Raw genomic sequence first — 17903 nt, forward strand, 5'->3', positions numbered from 1 at the left:
CGCTTCAAGATAACGGATTTAATAAGTTCTCAATTTACTTCAATTGAATTGAACTTAACCAGCATGCAATTAATTACTATTTATTTAATGAAGGAAGTAAATTCTCCTTGCTTCCAGCGTGCGCCATTTGTTTTGTCCTTGCGTCCGTGTAACGTATTCATATCTAAAAAAAAGAAGATATACGTTACAAACAAAGATATACGTTACACTCCATAATGGATTGGTCCATCATCAAGTTAGAAACCAGTTATAGACAGATCAAAGAATCCATAACTATGTATCCAGAACTCAATACGTTATGGATGAGGCTTCTTGAATATAACTTTCTTGTTGTATAATTAATTGTAAACGTTTGTCAAATTTTCTTCTTTTGAATAGGTAGCGAAAGAATGTCGTTCCCCTTTCAAATTAAGGACGTTGAACCAGAATTGAACCAAGAACTTCTTAAAGATTTCCATGGCGAGAGGACAGGATATGTACAGGTTGGACCTGATAAATGGTTCTTCCCTGCAAAATACAAAGAACAAGCTGCAAAGCTTTATAATTTTGAAGTGAGGTCAGACGATATATGGATTGTTACGTACCCAAGGACAGGTAAGGCACTAGAATTTAAGATCTAAGTTATTTTGCTGACATTGTGAGACCACGATAGACTACCAAAGTAAGGGAATACAATATTGAAAACAGAAATAGTAGATTGGTAGTTTCAATACATGGTTAAGGGTGGAGTTGGCACCAATTTTATTTAAAAAAATGTCGGTATCTCTAATCGTTACCGATGTAGTACCTGTCGGTAGAGAGATGGCCGGATACAGATATTTCTGTTTACTTGGAAGACTAACAATATATAATTTCTTGACTCAAAAATGTGTCTGTGTGTCTTTTGAGCAATATTTAATCGTTTTATGTATTCATGTGTTAATATTATAAATATTTTTTTCATAATATCTGCTAGAAGCGGCGAGGATTAAAACTTGACATCTCTGTAAACATCAGTGGGTTTAATCATGCTCTTTTGTTTCCCTCGCAACTGAAATGTTCGATAGTTAAGCCGCGTTCACAAAAGCTCTCCATTGACTTTTGTCCTTAGCCAACTGCGTCTAGTCTACTTTGTATTCCTATTTCTGCGAGATCCATCTTAATATTGGCCATTGGCCTCCCATCTGCGACTAGGTTTTCCTAATGGTCGTTTTCCGATTAGTCTTTCAGTTAAGACGTTGTAAATGTTCCTACTTTCTTCCATCCTGGCTACATGATCTGCCCACCTGCATAGATTTTACGACCCCTAATAATGTAAGGTAAACGGTATAAATTACGTAGTTCCTTGTTATGAAATTTCCAGCTTTCCTTATTCCCGTTCCTCTTGAGTCCGAATATTCGTCTCAGGATTTTATTCTCAAATATTTTCAGTCTACGTTCTTCGCTCAGAGTATGCGACCATGTTTCTCAATCTTACAACACAATGTTCCGTATATACGTATGATTAGTTACATGTGTTAATATAAATTTACTCTATAAAAATTATGATATGTAGACAGTTTTAGTGTTTATTTAAAGATTTCAAGAGTTGTTAGATCAAATTATCACATATGCATCATATATATACTTCACTCCAGACCCAGAATTTGCTCGGCCTACTGCTCACAACTGATATTTCAAGTTCTGCTTTCATTCTTAGCACGACAAAAATACATTTCTGGTATTATTCTTTGCAAAAAATTGAATTAAATAAAAAGAAATGATAAAAAGCGATGTCGGCCCAAATGCTGTGTTCAAAGATTAATTTCAGATGGTTCATCCCTCCCTATTCCTCTAATGATAAGATTGACATCCTCGAAGTCATTTTTATGGATTATCCAGAAAAGATAGAATTGTCCTCTTCTCTCGTTTAAAACGGAATTTCAGGAAACGCTGTGGCATATTGAACCTTGCTTTGATTCTGAATGGACTACCGTGTATAGCTAAATACTGATAACATATAATACTGCCTGTTTCATAAAATTAACATAGTCGAATAAATGTCATAATGAGGTTATTGCGACGGAGTTGGTTTTTCACTACTTTCCCTTTATAAATACCTATCATTTCTCTTCATAAATACTAATATATTTTTTGATACTTCCAGCCGCTTATTTTTTTTTATTTAAAGAAAGAAGAAAATGTAATATATTGTTTTTATCCAATATATTAAAGAATATACATAAAAATACATAAACATTATATAATAACAATATACAAAATATTAATGGAATAAAATAAAAGAATAAGGACAAATTAACTGCTACATTAACAAGTAAATTTCCCACTTGTAAGTGCTATTACTTCTCGAAAGGAAATCGGACTTCCTAGATTCCCTTTATTAATAGAGTTTAACGTAACTGGTATTCAGAGATGACAGGACTTCGGAAATCTATTCATAATGTTAACCTTTCTTAACATTGTTCCTTTATCTTGACATAAGTCTTAATACTCATAGATACAAGCAGAAGGCCTGTCAAAGCAAGAAACCATCATGTCGGTAAACCGTTTAAGGCACAAAAATAGTAGAAGATTTTTGCTATAACGAGTTTTTAGGGTCACATTAGTTGGTCTTATGTAAGATAATATTAGTAGGCATATCCATTACTCCATACGATGTCTCCAACAAAAGATAATTTTTAAATTATGTTTCTTACAACATATAATTAAATCGATTATCTTGGCCGAGTTCGTTAATGGAATCAATCCGTTAACATCTTAACGAGTAACGGTGAATTAACGTCCGCTCTTAATCCATACGATAACTCTTGAAGGAAAGCAAACTTTTGAATCATTTTCCGTAGTAGATAGCTAGAGCATTTATCTATGCCAAGCTCGTTAATGGAATCAATGCGTTAACATCTTAACGGGTAACCGCGACTTAATCTCCACCCGTTACTCCAAACGATAATTCTTGATGGGAAGCAAAATTTGAATTATGTTTTTCACATTAGATAGCTAGAGGAGTTATCTCTGCCAAGTTCGTTAATGGGGCCAATCCGTTATCATCTTAATGGGTAACGGTGGCTATTTAAATTCCACATTGCATACATATAAATTTCGCGTGATCCTTGATCCTCTTTACTATGTTGGAACAGGGTAACTCACGTCAGTGTTAGAGCGCTTACTTCTAGTACGTGAAATCCCTGGTTCGTTTCTAGCCCAAGTAAGGTTGTGATCGGCAACGGGTTTTCTTCGAATACTTCATTTCCTTCAATATTGTCATTCTACCACTTCTTATTCCATTATCATTCAGTTGCTTTACTCGTCGTGTCCCTTAGCCGAAAGGACATAATCATGGTATGTTAAACTGAAAGACTTAATTACATTTCGTTTCTGTTTACTTTTTAGCAAAGTTTATTATTGCTTATCTTTTTCCATATCTTGCCCGGAAATCAAAATTAAGCACATTTTCACATACTTACCTTGAAAATACTATTTTAAACAAGTTAGTATAGTAATGAAGAGACCTGGAAATATATGGGTTATACGAACACATATTTGCGTGTGAGCTTTTTGCTGTTAGTTGTGTCCCCGCATCTACTGTATGAGTCTGCGAGTAAATACAAACGGTAGTACCCAAATCAGGTGTGACATACTTGCAGCCAACTTACTTAAAAGAAAAAATCAATTTTAAAATGTGATTAACTTTTCTCACTCACGAAAAGGAACCATTCTCAGCGCGATGCAAGTTAACAGACATTATTCTCACTTCCGTTCTTAAAATAGCTTGTCTCTGGTCATCAAGAACCTGGTTTGATAAAAGGAATTGCAGGTACTGGGTAAAAAAAAGAACACGTATCCATCTACTACCCGAATTTCCGTATGTTTCTTCTTTTTTAAAAGGAGAACTACAATATTATGAAGTATTTAATGTATTTTGTTACTAATTTAACCCTTAATTACTAACCCATGGTGAAAAAACACGTAAAAGAATTATTTTCATTTACCACCAAGAGAGGTTAGCACCTAAAAACTGTCTTTTGGTGTATTTTATTTCTTTTTAATCACCCTGTATGCCAGTAGCAGTGGAAGTGTACAGACGTGTGGAGTTTGACTACTGCGTTGAACATACGGTGAAAACACACCAGGGATATGTAATTGTGTGTTAGACAAATAGTTGGTACCTAATTGTTGATTACACTATTAGGTATAAAATTGACTGTTTCTTTGCAGCCCGCAACTATTTGTATTCATATGACTATTTGGTCCACTTCAAATTCTGAGCTTGACGTGCCTGGCCTAAATGAACGCGGTTAGTATATACAACACATCATGCATTTGAGTATTGAATAGGATATAACTTTCAGGATAGAGTTCTTTTACGTGAATTATGTCTCTTTCAGTTGAATATATTCGTTTATACTCACATGAACTAAACATTTGGGTCGTAGCAAGAGCTACTTATCGAAACGGTTTAAATTCAGGTTTGCAATTCTAGGTACAAGTAATAACCATTTTTGTTTCTCGTTTTTGATAGGAACGACGTGGACTCAGGAACTGATTTGGCTTTTGGGAAACAACTTGGACTACGAAGGTTGTGAAAAAGTTCCACTTGTTGAAAGATTTCCTTTCATTGAGTAAGTAACTTTGTCTTCAAAATTATGACATGGCACTAACGTATAGACATGGACGAACAGAAAGATATGTCTAGTCATGTTCAAAAACATTCATCTTCGTTTTAGTTATTTTGTCTTGCATTAGTAGTAGGTTTTATGAGTTGATTTATGAATTCCAGAAAACAATATTAAAGATAAGAAAAAGCAGAATATGTTGTTAGAATCCTTCTTATTTATAAGTTGTGGTCGAAGTTAGACGGTATACAGTGGTATACCATACCACCTCTGGTTTTTCAGTGATGAAGGCATACCATATATGTTTTGTCAATGATTAAAACGTACCGTCACTGGAATTACCTTTAATAAATTCATTTTTATATACAGTAATTGACGAATCGCTTTGCGCTTAAAAATATTTTATTTCTTATATGGAAATAATTTCTAAGTTGACAACACCGACGTTTTTGTTATCTTTTTCCTACTTTTTGTTTTTAAAATGAGGTGCCTTCAAAGAAGTTCACCTAGTTTATATTTTGGTGTGTCATATTGAGTTCTTTCTTTGTTATGAATGTGTGTATGTCTTCTTGGCTTAATGCATATAAATGTCGTGTTTTGAGCATGGACGGATTTAGGGTCTGTCTGCTGTGGGGAACGGACTTTCCGGGGTTTGGAATAACTCAAGATCGAGTGGGGGAACCTGATGTTTCCCCCCAGGAAATTGTTACCCTCATTCGGTTTTTGAGCATTTTTATTCTTGATAAAGCACACATGCGTAATATCTTTCTTTTGCCTCTCTCTTACTTTTCACATTTTGTAATCATGTTTTTTCCGTCTTTTGTATCCAAATTGTTGTACAACTCACAATATATCTTGCCTTTTGCTACAATAACTGCTTTCTTGGCATGTTTTTCCACTTCCTTGTAACCCTTCAGATCTTCTTCATTGCCAAAATACTCCCATTTTTTGTATCGTTTGTTTCTCCTTCACAGCTGAGTTGAATTCTATGTTCCCCCACTATGTTTCTTTATCAATGAGGACTCTCCCTTTTGTTAATCTCACCACTTTATTTGTTGTTTTATTGAAAGCTACTGATACTTTGGTCCACTCTTCTTGAACGTGCACCTTTTCTGCCTTCATTTGCAGTACCTGTGTTGTGGTAATTTCCCCTTGAATCTTTTCAGCACTTGTCCCAACTAATATCCACCACTTCTTCCGAACAGAAACATTTTGTTATCTTCTTCCTACGTCTTCCTTGATATAGATATTGATTTAGAAATTACAAAGATTTTATGTAGGATGATATGTGTTTTATATAAAGCTTTTTATGAAATGTATTATTATTATTATTATTATTATTATTATTATTATTATTATTATTATTATTATTATTATTATTATTATTATTATTATTATTATTATTATTATTATTATTAAGTATTCTGCCTCTTAGCAGGTCTTCGCACTAATTAGTTTTTTTTCTTCTCAATTTTAGATTTGGGCCTAGAAATGTTTCTTCCATGTTTCTCAATCTTCAGCTTCCTCTTTTAACTCTCAATATTTTTTCTATTTCTCAAATCATCGATCAGTTGCGATCTTTTTCTTCCTACCTCTCACTTTCCTTCTATGATGGTATGAAGAAGACAATTTCTTCGCAAGATGTGCCTAATTCAATTGATCTTCCCACGAAGGATGCTGGCTAAAAGAGTCTTCTTCTCTCTTATCCATTTAAAAAATCTTCGTTTGTTATTCCCTCTCTCCATTTTATCTTCCTCCACCACCAAATTTCGAAAATCTCTAAATATTTGTTCTCTAACTTCCGTAATGTCCAAGTCTCTGAACCATAAAGTCCCATGCTCCATATATATAGCACCTAACCAATTTCTTCCTTACTCCAATATTAAGGCTGCTAGTTAAGAGTGAATTTTTCTTGTTGAGATGTATTACATGATCAAAATTTGTTGTATCGACTTAAGATCTACTCTTATTAGTTGTGGTTAGAAACGTAGATATTAGAAATTAATTACCTTCTTTTTACAGAACAAAATGCAAGTATTTCGACTAACACATTGTTGAAGGAGTAACGAATTGTGTAAGGTTTGAGTGATTAGCATATTTTTTGTCTTTGTCTTTCCAGATTTAGCGTCCTGCTTCACAAGGACGTCTTTCAGGAGCTGAAAAACGCTAACAAGGACGATCCAGAGAAGTTAAAAATTGTAGAAGGTATGGACGTCCCGGGATACGAACTCCTTGAAAACGCACCTTCTCCTAGGTACATTAAAACTCATCTACCATTCAGCCTTCTGCCGCCGAAACTAGCGGATACGTGCAAGGTAAAATATTCATATATATTGTTATTCTGTGAAGATTAGTAAATACTAGACTGTCAACTCAGAATCAAACCTCTGATTGTCGGTTCACCTAAATATTAGACTGGTTGCTCACAGAATGTTGAGAGAGATAGATGAAAAATCAATTGAAGAGAATATAAAATTAATAATTGAATGGCAAAGAGGTTTTAATTTCATTAACTCTTCTCATAACGTGTATGAAGACTGTACTTGAAATACGAAGCAAAGAATCTACAAATGTCAGGAAAGATTAATATCGAAAGGGACTTAAAATGTGTTTTTCTGGTAGCTTGAAGTCAATTTCGAAGGCTCCGGTTTTCCTTGAATTGTGTAAGTATAAACCAATAGGAAGTCTAGAACTGAAGTGTAGACTTTGTAATGCTCCGCTAAGTGAAGTTTGCATAACAGGGCATATTTATTGTTTTCACACACATGTGACTACGGGAGAAGAGCAAGATGGCGTTCATGTGAACAGGTGTGTTTGTTGTGTGTTGTTAGGTTTTCAGTTTTTTTTCACATGTTTTCTTATAGTTCTGTTACGAATTCATCTTGTTGAAAACTTACATAAATTCTTTTCCTGTGCAACAAACATCAATATCATAGTAAAAACTGAATCAGATAATACGAAAAGGGTTTCAAATAAACTTAGTTTTGAGGTAATTAAAGAAAAAAAAACATCGCAGAACAAACTCATTCTGCGTAGAATAATCAAAGTTGACATCTGTTTATGAAATATGACATGTTAAACCAATGAAACTGAAGCCCATTATGCATAGAAACATCGCTGTTACCTTATAGAAACAAATTTCCGTTATTAACTCAATGCAGCCATGTGGGTGACTGAAGCCCTTTTTGCACGAACTAATTCAACTGTTTTAAATTGCAAATGATATAGTTTGAATAACAAACGAGAGTCATTGAAAATAATGTACAAAACTAATTATCCAACAATTTATTAACTATCGATTTAAAGTAATTTTACCTTCATATTGGTTAATAATTCAGGCAATATGATATTTTGTTCGTGCCAATACTTAACGTAATCTATATAAATAATATATATATAGATATGATATATATAAATTTCTAGACTCAATACAAGTTTGTGAACTTTGTAATGTAAATGGCGATAGACTATATATACTCCATTAGAAATGATTACAGAAAGACCACAAGTATAATAAAAACTAGTAGTTCCAAATTAACTTATAACAATTTATGGTTATGGACAATTTAAAGAACTGTAATTACCGCTGTATTATTATTATTATTATTATTATTATTATTATTATTATTATTATTATTATTATTATTATTATTATTATTATTGTAAGGTACTTGTAAGATCCAGATTAGAATTTGGTGCAATTATATGGAATAATATATCCACAACATTATGTAGCAAAATTGAATCGGTTCAAAATTGTTTCATTAGGCTATTGTGTAGAAATAAGAAAAAAGATTACTACACTCATAGTTATGATTACTGGAACGAATACTGGGGGTTGCAAGAATTACATGTAAGAAGAAAAATGATAGCGAAAAACTTTATTCAGAAAATTTTAGATAATAGATATAGTAGTGAATACTGCCTACATAATATAGGTATAAGGGTACCAACATATAATCTTAGAAAAGCATCAGAAGTGGTTCCCATGAATAAAAATTCTATAATCTTAAGAAAACTGACAAGTTCTTTTAATATATTATCGGGATAATTGTATTTATTGAACAGACGTATAGATTTTAATAGGTATGTATATTTTTATAGTATATTTGTATGTTTGACGGTATCCTTGTTTTAAGGACAATTTTAAGAAAATTGACTAACTATTTTAATGAATAATGAAGTAATTATGTTTATCCAGACAAGATACAAGTCATAAAATTATGTATATATATTATAAGATAGACAATGACCTCCTATCGTCGAAACAAATGTATTGTTAATATTAAAAGGAATATAGGATGTTTGTTATAACCCTTAGTTCTATGACTAAGTGCTGTATTTTTGCTATCTGGCTGTTCATGGTACTAAAAATAAATATATTATTATTATTATTATTATTTCTACACAAATCAATTATATGTATAAAACTATTCAAAACATTACAGTATTTCATATTTGTAGCACACAAGAACGTCACTTCTCTGGTGCATCTGGTTCATGGTAAAGGTTCATGAACACCTTTACCAATAAAGGTGTGCATGAATGAATGAATAGAATATACAAAATTTTTTAGAAGAATTAAGACATTAAGTAAAATATTTTTCTTGAAATAAATTTTATTTCTGCAAGAACCTGTTATAGTTGTTGAATTTACAAAACAGAATATAACAATGTGTGTATAATAAGATAATATATCACTAAATAAAATTTAATTAAGTACCGGTATATTTGGTGCTTTGGAGAGGCTGTTAACTAATATCGTATCTAACAGATAATAACAATTCGGGAGAAGTCTTTGGACCCTGATTCTGATAGCTTTTAAATTAATTTCAGATCCTCCCTTTAAACGAAAGTGATCACTTTCATCAAAATTCTCAGTGCAGTAATCGATAATCAATAGAACGAATGTCATGTGTAATATAGAATGCCACAGCATTGGTTTCCATTACAGCTATCGAAACAACATACAATATATCTGAACTTAATTATATAAGAACCGTAAACAATAACTTAATGATGTATATACAACACTAAATTAAACATCTAATAGGTAGAATCAACTAATATATATTACCTTCCCCGGTCGAGTAGCAGCGAAGTCGCTAAAAATAGACCTAAATCGATATCTGGAATATAACTAAATACGAGGAAACATTCAAGAAATGTATCACAAATTACCCATGTATATTAGAGTGGTCCAAATAATGAACTTGGTCAAAATAATCCGCCACAAGGCTTATTTTCTTACTCTAGTCATAAGCTACCTACCTACTAAATTTTAGCCATATTGCTCAATAATTACCGGTCGCACCGTTTTAAAACGTTTTGGTCATGTAGTATTACCAATGTTCAAATGCTAGACTTTTTGGGGGGTATACATGGGACCGTTTTCAAAAGTATAGCGTATGCCCACCTCCGTATATACTCTTTCGTTCGTAAATTTAAGGTAAATATATGCTGCACTATAAAAATATTAGAAGGATAATGGGTATACGCCCAATTATATTCGTGTATACTACATTATAGGTGTCAATACTACAATATAACTTAACGCAGTGGCTGTGCTAATAGCTTGATAGATATAATTTCGTACTTTTCAATATGATCACTAGATGGCGACAGAAGAGGTAATAGTACATGAAGCTCCACTTGCCAACCGAGCCCCTCTCAATGACATTAACCTTTTGTCAGTTCTGAAAATTTATCCAGGCAAATCTATTTCCAGTAATTCATATGTATCATTTTCAAGACATCTTTAGCTTTACACTTAAAATATATGTACATTTAGATAATTTAGTTTTGCACTTAACTAGTTCATACAAATGTATAAATATGGTCATATATAGTCATATAGTCAGTCATATCGAGTATAGTTCGTACAAATTTATACTCAAAATATGCATTTGTATATTGACACATAAATACATGCCAATAAAATCTTTGTAACACTCAAATTATAATAGGTGGTGTACGTTGCTAGAAACCCAAAAGACGTGGCTGTATCTTATTACCATCAAAATCGCCTTCTGTCTGTGCAGAATTATCAAGGAAACTTCGAAAAGTATTGGGGATACTTCGAGAAAGATTTAAGTAAGTATATTTCTATGATACATACATATATTACATGTCCCAATCACATCAATATTTTACAATGGAAAATTGCTTATTCTTTATTTTAGTATTATACAATTTACAACTCCGTCTTTTAAATATAACATATATTTGAAATTTCGTTTAGTCTAGTATTCCAAAATGTAAATCTAAAACAAGAATGGACGAGAAGTAACTTACAAATTTAATCTTGTATATTGAGAAAATTATGCAGCCTCAGTAAATAATATGCCATTTAGGTTGATATGATCCTTTGTAAAATATCTTGCGAAATATATATTAGGAAGACATTGAAAATTTTACGGCCTACTAGTGAAGAATGGCTCTAACAAAGAGAAATTATGGAAATGCTGATTATTGAAGAAAATATGGAAATGCTGAAAGGGTTACTAAGAAAAGTTGGAGTAAAAATTTACAGAAAAGGGAGACGAAGAGTTCTGGATGTAATTAAGAAGGCGAGGAATAAAAGTTAGAACTATTACCAAATGTTCAAAACATCGCTCCACCTAAATTTAATACGAAAGAATGGATTCATAATGATAGTTACACTGTTATAATACAATGAGCATATGTATACGCTATTGTGATTGACAGTGAAAGTTTTTTTTTTTTTTTAATGTGTTACGGTACTTATAGTACTAATGACCTTTCGATTACAGTTTCGATTTCAATTACAGTTACCATTTCGAGTTACATGCGGATATACTGCGTGAAAACTAATTGTATTCAAAGAAATTTAAAATACATCAAATTCAACTCAGACCTGTAACCGAAGAGACCTTATCCATTCCATTTTAATTTAGCAATTAAATTACTGTAATCAAGTAAAATAAACTTAGTTTCAAAAATTTGTCGTCTTGCAAATGTTCCGTTAACAGTAACTGGTATTGACAATTCCTACACCTAACATTTGTTTAATTATCGCTTTCGAAATTTTGTCTAGGAGTCTTCGCTTGCCTCTCATCTCCTTTCAAGTTTCGTAGCTATCTTTTCCGATAATATGCACACTTGCTTTTTTATCGTTGGCCATTATTAGTACATGAAAAACAAAGTACTATTGGAAAGTGAAAACACACATCATCATAAATTTTAACAATGACTCAGGATAGAAAAGAAAACGTTGACAAATGACAAATGGACTAATTTACATTAAGAAAATGAGTATTAAACAGTGGACAGCGATTGAGGGCCACTCATGTTACGAACTTAAGTTAAAATTTCCCTCAGAAATGATCAAAAATTCAATTTGTACCGCCCCGTGGAAAGAATGCTGCTGTCTTTAGTCGTATTGCAGTAGTCCTTAATATAACATCTATTGAAAAGCTAAATTTCCCTACATTTTATCTCACATCCGTAAAATCTCTTTCTTTTCTGCTTAAAAATATTTCTTAAATCTCCCTCTGCCACAGGAAATTTTCCTCAAACTTGCATCATTTGTGAGTATGGCATTGGTGCCAATTGATGTACGAGTCCATTTCAGTAGGGGGTGTTTTATAGACAACAACGCAAAGATTCGACTTCACTGTCCTTTTGATGTATTTTATCTGTATCTCAGTCTGTATAATGTTTATTCAAAGCCATTTGCAAATTTTTTCTTCATAACGTTTTCTCTAATAAATAATCACATTTAAAACACAAACTCATTTTCGAGTTTGGCGCCTCCTGCAAACGCGTAGTTGGCAGAATTCAAGATCCAGCCCTGTAGACTTGATAACCCTAACTTGCTAAAGAGTATGAATTATTTGTATATATTATTTTATATTATTACATTTATAAGTAGTTCTAGTATGTATATATTTAAGGTTATAGACGCTAAGTATCAAGAGGGGACTAGGGAAAACGTGCCTGGTATCAGTATAGAGGCAGGTGGACAGTTGGACAGATGTTAGACTTGTAAAGATTAGCAACAAATGGAATGGTAATAGAATCCAGGTAGGTGGCCAGTTGGACGGGTGTCAGCCCGAAAAAGGAAAGAAGGTAGCTTTCTAAACGAATAAGGGGGTATTAGTCTTCACACACATACACACACACACACACACACACACACACACACACACATATATATATATATATATATATATATATATATATATATATATATATATGTGTGTGTGTGTGTGTGTGTGTGCTTTCCTAAGATGTTTTTTTTTCATTCAGTATCTCAGTATCTCATTGAGTGTCTAATGAGACTACGTTAAGCTGTTGAAATTGTGATACTTTATTTTATTTTTAATAAATAAGAGTACAAAATTCTTGTCAGAGGGTGGTAGTTGTTTATGTACTACATTCCAGAATCGTAATGGATGAAGTTACATTTTGTGTTGCTTAAATCAAGGCCACAGGAGTGGAAGTTTCTGGATCCCGACACTAGATTTTCAATTTTCAGAAACAAATATGAACATTTTTTTGTTATTAAATCATGAAGAATATCCTCTGTATTTATATAGATATAGTTAGTTTAATGGAGACACTTGGTTTTCAACATATCGTTGAATAATAAAGGATGTTTATGGATTCTCCGAAACTAAGCCGTAAAGCTGTATTGTTACACAACAGTCACATTGAACTACCAATATAATTTACACATTCCGTAGACATTAAGGAAACACATAAAAGGATATCTGTGTAAATAGATGTGATTGCTTATAACAAGTAATAGTGGCCAATTTGTGAGATTTAAAGATTATTATCATTTTGGTAAGGCTGGAGATGACATTTGCAAAAAGCTGTTGTTTTCTTTGCGTATGGTATAGTAGGACAACTGAATGACACTACACTATAAAAGATTGGTCTTTTCTCCAAGCACTTAGGAACGGTGTGCGACGAGTAAAAAGAATAAGGTTCTTTCAGGATATTCAGAAATTATATAGATGTATCAATGTAGAATCCTCACGTGATGGACGACTACTGCAGCATTTTAGTTAAAGAAAGTGGAACGCACTACAGGAGAAAGAAGTAGCTCAAGTTTTAAAAATATTCGTCATTTTCATAATATTATGTCCATTAGCTTTATATTTTAGTGTAATACCACTAGAAGCAATGTAAAACATTCCTTCTAAAATAAATTTTTTAATTATGAAAAACATACTTTTTATATAATTTTTAAAAACTTGATTTAATGCAGGAAATAAAAATTAAAATGATGACTTACATTGCAATTTAGATCAAGATCTCAATTTTCATTCACTAAATCAAATCAAACTTATAACTACAAAAAATAAATATATTTATCGCGAAGAATTTGAGTCAAAATGTAACCATACAAAAGTAGCATTAATATATTGTAATTTGTGTTATCTTAAACTGTAAAACGAGTGGATTTTGTGATCAGATTCCATAGTAAAATAAATATAGTGTGTGCCAACCAAGGATCTTAAAAATAGAGGATCTGCCCTTACAACAAAATCCTGAAGCCATACGTCACAGTTTCGCCACCCGTACTCCGCCCAATACGATCGCAATATTTTGAGCCAACAATCATGGTGGAAACAAAAGTAACCAATCAGACGTGCCGATGCTCGGTTGTTTTTTGGCTTCATCGATTTAATAGGATGAAGATACATATGGGCAGATCCTCTATTTATAACATCCTTGGTGCCAACAAACTACCGTATATTATTTTGTCGTTTGTGAAAGAATCATATTGGCTTGTGTTGAGCAATATTCTTACATGTTAGAACATTTAACTGCCATTTTCGTGTTCAGGAAGGTCGATTTAGTTAAAATCATATATTTTTTCCATGTAGCAGATAAACAGTTTAAAATTGTTAACCAGTGTAATGATTTGTTTTTGAAAATTAACAATTTCATAATGTACCCAGATGAGAACGCTTGAAAAGCATTGCCAGAACGAACTTAAAAGCATTACTTTTTTCGAAATGTATATGAAATTGTATATTAAATTTATTTGATTAAATTCAATAGATAATACACTTACATATTTGGAACCTGCGTATTAGGGGATCTATTGAATTAGCTATATTGAGTTGAGTTGGGTTGATGTAAAGTTTAACGTCCCGTTCAGCAGCGAGGCTATATGAGACGTGGACCTACTGATTAACGGGGAATCCGAACCAAATGAGCTCCCGCCGGGAATCGAACCCGGGTCTCCGACCTCAAAGGCGCGTATGCTTTTGAATTAGCTATATTGAACTGTCACTTGTTATTACCGTATATAAACTGAAAATGCAGATATAACCAGTGGCCACCTCTTACTATTTGGTACCAAAATATTCACTATCTTCTTAGGAATTGATCAACGTGAACATAATACATCTATGACTTACGGTTTCCGAGATATGGGTCCTGAAATCGAAATGTTTTTGGCCAATATCTGGAGAACTGTAAGAGTGACGCGAAAAATTCCATAATTTCTTTCAGATAGCTTTTGACGCCCTATCGAATGGAGGGCTTAAATTGAAAAATTCGAAAATAAGAGTCACATATACACAGATAATTCACGAATTTATTAAGTTCGTTGATTACGAATTTACATAAACTACTAAAACAAAACAGATAAACATTTCGAAACTGTTTTCACCTTCTAATTTCTTTCAAATTTGTTGTCTATTAATTCAAGTCTCAATGTCAAAATGAGTAGAGTCCCAAGAAAACTTTGCAAATGACTGAAATAAACTAAGAGATTCACATGAAAATCGGAATATACCTCAGCCAATATGTGTTACTTGAATCTCAACTAAACGTAGAAGGCGTTCATATTACAGCTCAGTCAGAATCAATTATTTTCATGGCTGCTGTGTTGTTATTTAATATGTGGACAAAAAAATAGTTCGGCTATTTTTGGAAGCGAATCAATTGTCGTTGTCTTGTAAAAAAAAAAAAAAAAAAGTATACGTTCTGAAGTTTTGAGTCGTTAAAAGCTTCGAGAACTCTCTAAAGGAAAAGAAGTAAGTCTAATTTTTTAAAGAACACGAATTAATTCATCATAGGGATGGAAGATAAGTCTCAAATTTGTACATCGCCAATAATGATAGTATAAAGAATGTTACATTCGGTGGTGCAATAAGTAGTAGCCAAACAATGTAAAAACCTCAATAACTCTTACCCTTGTTTACAAAATGTCATAATCGTTTATAGTTTGGAAAACTACTGGCAAGATGCGTTTCCAGACAACTGACTGACAGCCGTGTGCACCAACGAAATTTAATTGAGCGTTCATTAAATGCGTTCAACATTAAACTTTCACGTTTAAACGTGGTTTCCAGACTTTTATTGCACCATTGAAAGTCACAGTTCAGTACATCTCGTTTAAGTAAACTTCGGTCAATTTGTAAAATCGACTCTGATTGGTTGTCGTCTTTTGTCTCTAATCTTCGTTTGAGAAAGTAACAAATGAAGAAAGCATACCACGTGCCGGTCATTTCCACTTTCTAGATTGTGTGCATAGAGTTGTGAGTAGTTGAATTTCAGTGATCGTAATTGTGATGGAAAAAATAATGAAACCATTAGCAATTTTTTTTCCGAACACGAGAAATGTATTGTAATTTCGTTAGTGGAGAAATACAAGGACATTATTGCAGCAGACATTTTCACCGAACTTGGTTATGACTCTCGTTCAACACTTGAACTTAGTTGGTGCACACCTCAATGATTCTTAAAAAGCAAAACAGATTTTTAATCTAGATGTTCAGAAGTGCTTGATGGTTGTCACAAGAAGAACGACCATTTTGGACAGATATACAATTTCCCGATAATGATGAGTCTCAGTTCTATCATTATACACTAAAGTCAAACAAATCAAGAGGAATAGGAGCTAAAGCATCCTGGTGAAGTAATTCAAATATATGTTCTCGAGATATTAACCAGGTGAAATGTTCATTGCTCAACGTTCCGAGAAAAGGCATTCTTTTCATCAATCCATCAGCCAATCAGAGCTCACCTTATCCACTCCAGATAGGATATATATACACAATTCCTGTGCCTGGTGTCTTCATACTAATCTCGAAGATGAAAACATGGCTGTTCTCGAAACATTGGACAATGAAACACCTCATCTGGTTAATATCCCGAGAACATACATTGATATCAAGATAAATTAAGGAAACGGAGGCTTTCAGGACGTGTAACATTGTCTTAGTGGAGATTGACCGTGTCTTTGATGTCAGCCCTCATGCACGCGACCAATCTCTCGAGCACCTCAAGGTAAAAGGCGAGGTTGACAGTTTCTCTCTTCGGTTCAAACTCAAAATGGCCGTTGTTAGGCGTCCAGAACGGGGTTCGTCGGCGACCTTCTCCTGGCACTCCTTGAGCGACTTGTGACACGTCCCGGACTGACTTGAAATGCAGTTGTCCTTGAGAGTCTTTTAAAGCATCTGGAATGTTTCGGTTGCATTCTTTCCAAGCTTCACGCAAAACTTGATGGCGTAACGTTCCATCGCGCCGTGTTACAAAGTCGAAAAAAAGACTTCACGCGGAGGCACGTCTTTCCGCTCACACCTTCGCAAAAAAAAAAAAAAAAAAAAAAAAAAATGGCAACCGGCTGCGTTCCAAGGGCAGACTTCCACCACATTGCTCGACCGGTTTTATGTCGCTGCAGTGGATAGTCGCATCACAATAAAATCATGCGCATTACCTACTTTCATAATTGACCTTGTATAATGCATACGTCTTGAATTGGTTCAAATATAAGGACAAATCTCTTTCTTTATCAGTATTAATGCATCGATTGTTAAAAAATACTGTTATATTAATGGAAAATGAATATTTACTAGTCATGAGTTTGCCTTGTTCCAATTTGAAAATAAAATTCCACTTTTCAACTTTCGTGTAATGTATTACTAAACTGATTGATTTTATTGATGAAATAGTAATAACTGTTTGTCTTGTTCGCAGTTACGTGGTCACCATATTGGCGTCATACAATTGAAGCCTGGGAGAAACGTCATCATCCAAATGTTTTGTTTCTATTTTACGAAGATATGAAGAAGGTAAAGTTAACATTTTAATATGATTTATTCATTTGATCCATAATTTAGTAAAGTTGTACTTTCTTTAGATGGTAATGAAGATTTGTAACATTGCTTCAGACAAAGCTTCTCAGTAATAATATCTTTGCAATAGAGATGAGTGAGAAGACAAATTTAACAATTGACAGTTGAGTGTCGCAGGCCCAGAGTGAGTTTCCGCAAAGGGCTCGTGTTCACTACCCTCACAGAAGTCACGCTACCTCAGATTTGC

At 33.2% G+C, this 17903-nt stretch overlaps 1 protein-coding gene across 1 annotated transcript in view; it reads left to right on the top strand.

The window, feature by feature from the left end:
* The first annotated feature begins 212 nt into the window (after positions 1 to 212).
* The window catches only part of LOC145692617 (uncharacterized), an 82734-nt gene continuing 65043 nt past the window's right edge, over positions 213 to 17903 (top strand). The window contains 5 exon segments of the mRNA XM_081767939.1: positions 213 to 594; positions 4499 to 4598; positions 6712 to 6907; positions 10559 to 10685; positions 17559 to 17653. Of these exon segments, the coding sequence (XP_081624065.1) occupies positions 390 to 594; positions 4499 to 4598; positions 6712 to 6907; positions 10559 to 10685; positions 17559 to 17653 (723 nt within the window). The 5' untranslated portion in view covers positions 213 to 389.

The sequence above is a fragment of the Thermobia domestica genome, chromosome 8 (genome assembly GCF_964235325.1).
Source record: "Thermobia domestica chromosome 8, izTheDome1.hap1.1, whole genome shotgun sequence".
Taxonomy (NCBI): Eukaryota; Metazoa; Arthropoda; class Insecta; order Zygentoma; family Lepismatidae; genus Thermobia; species Thermobia domestica.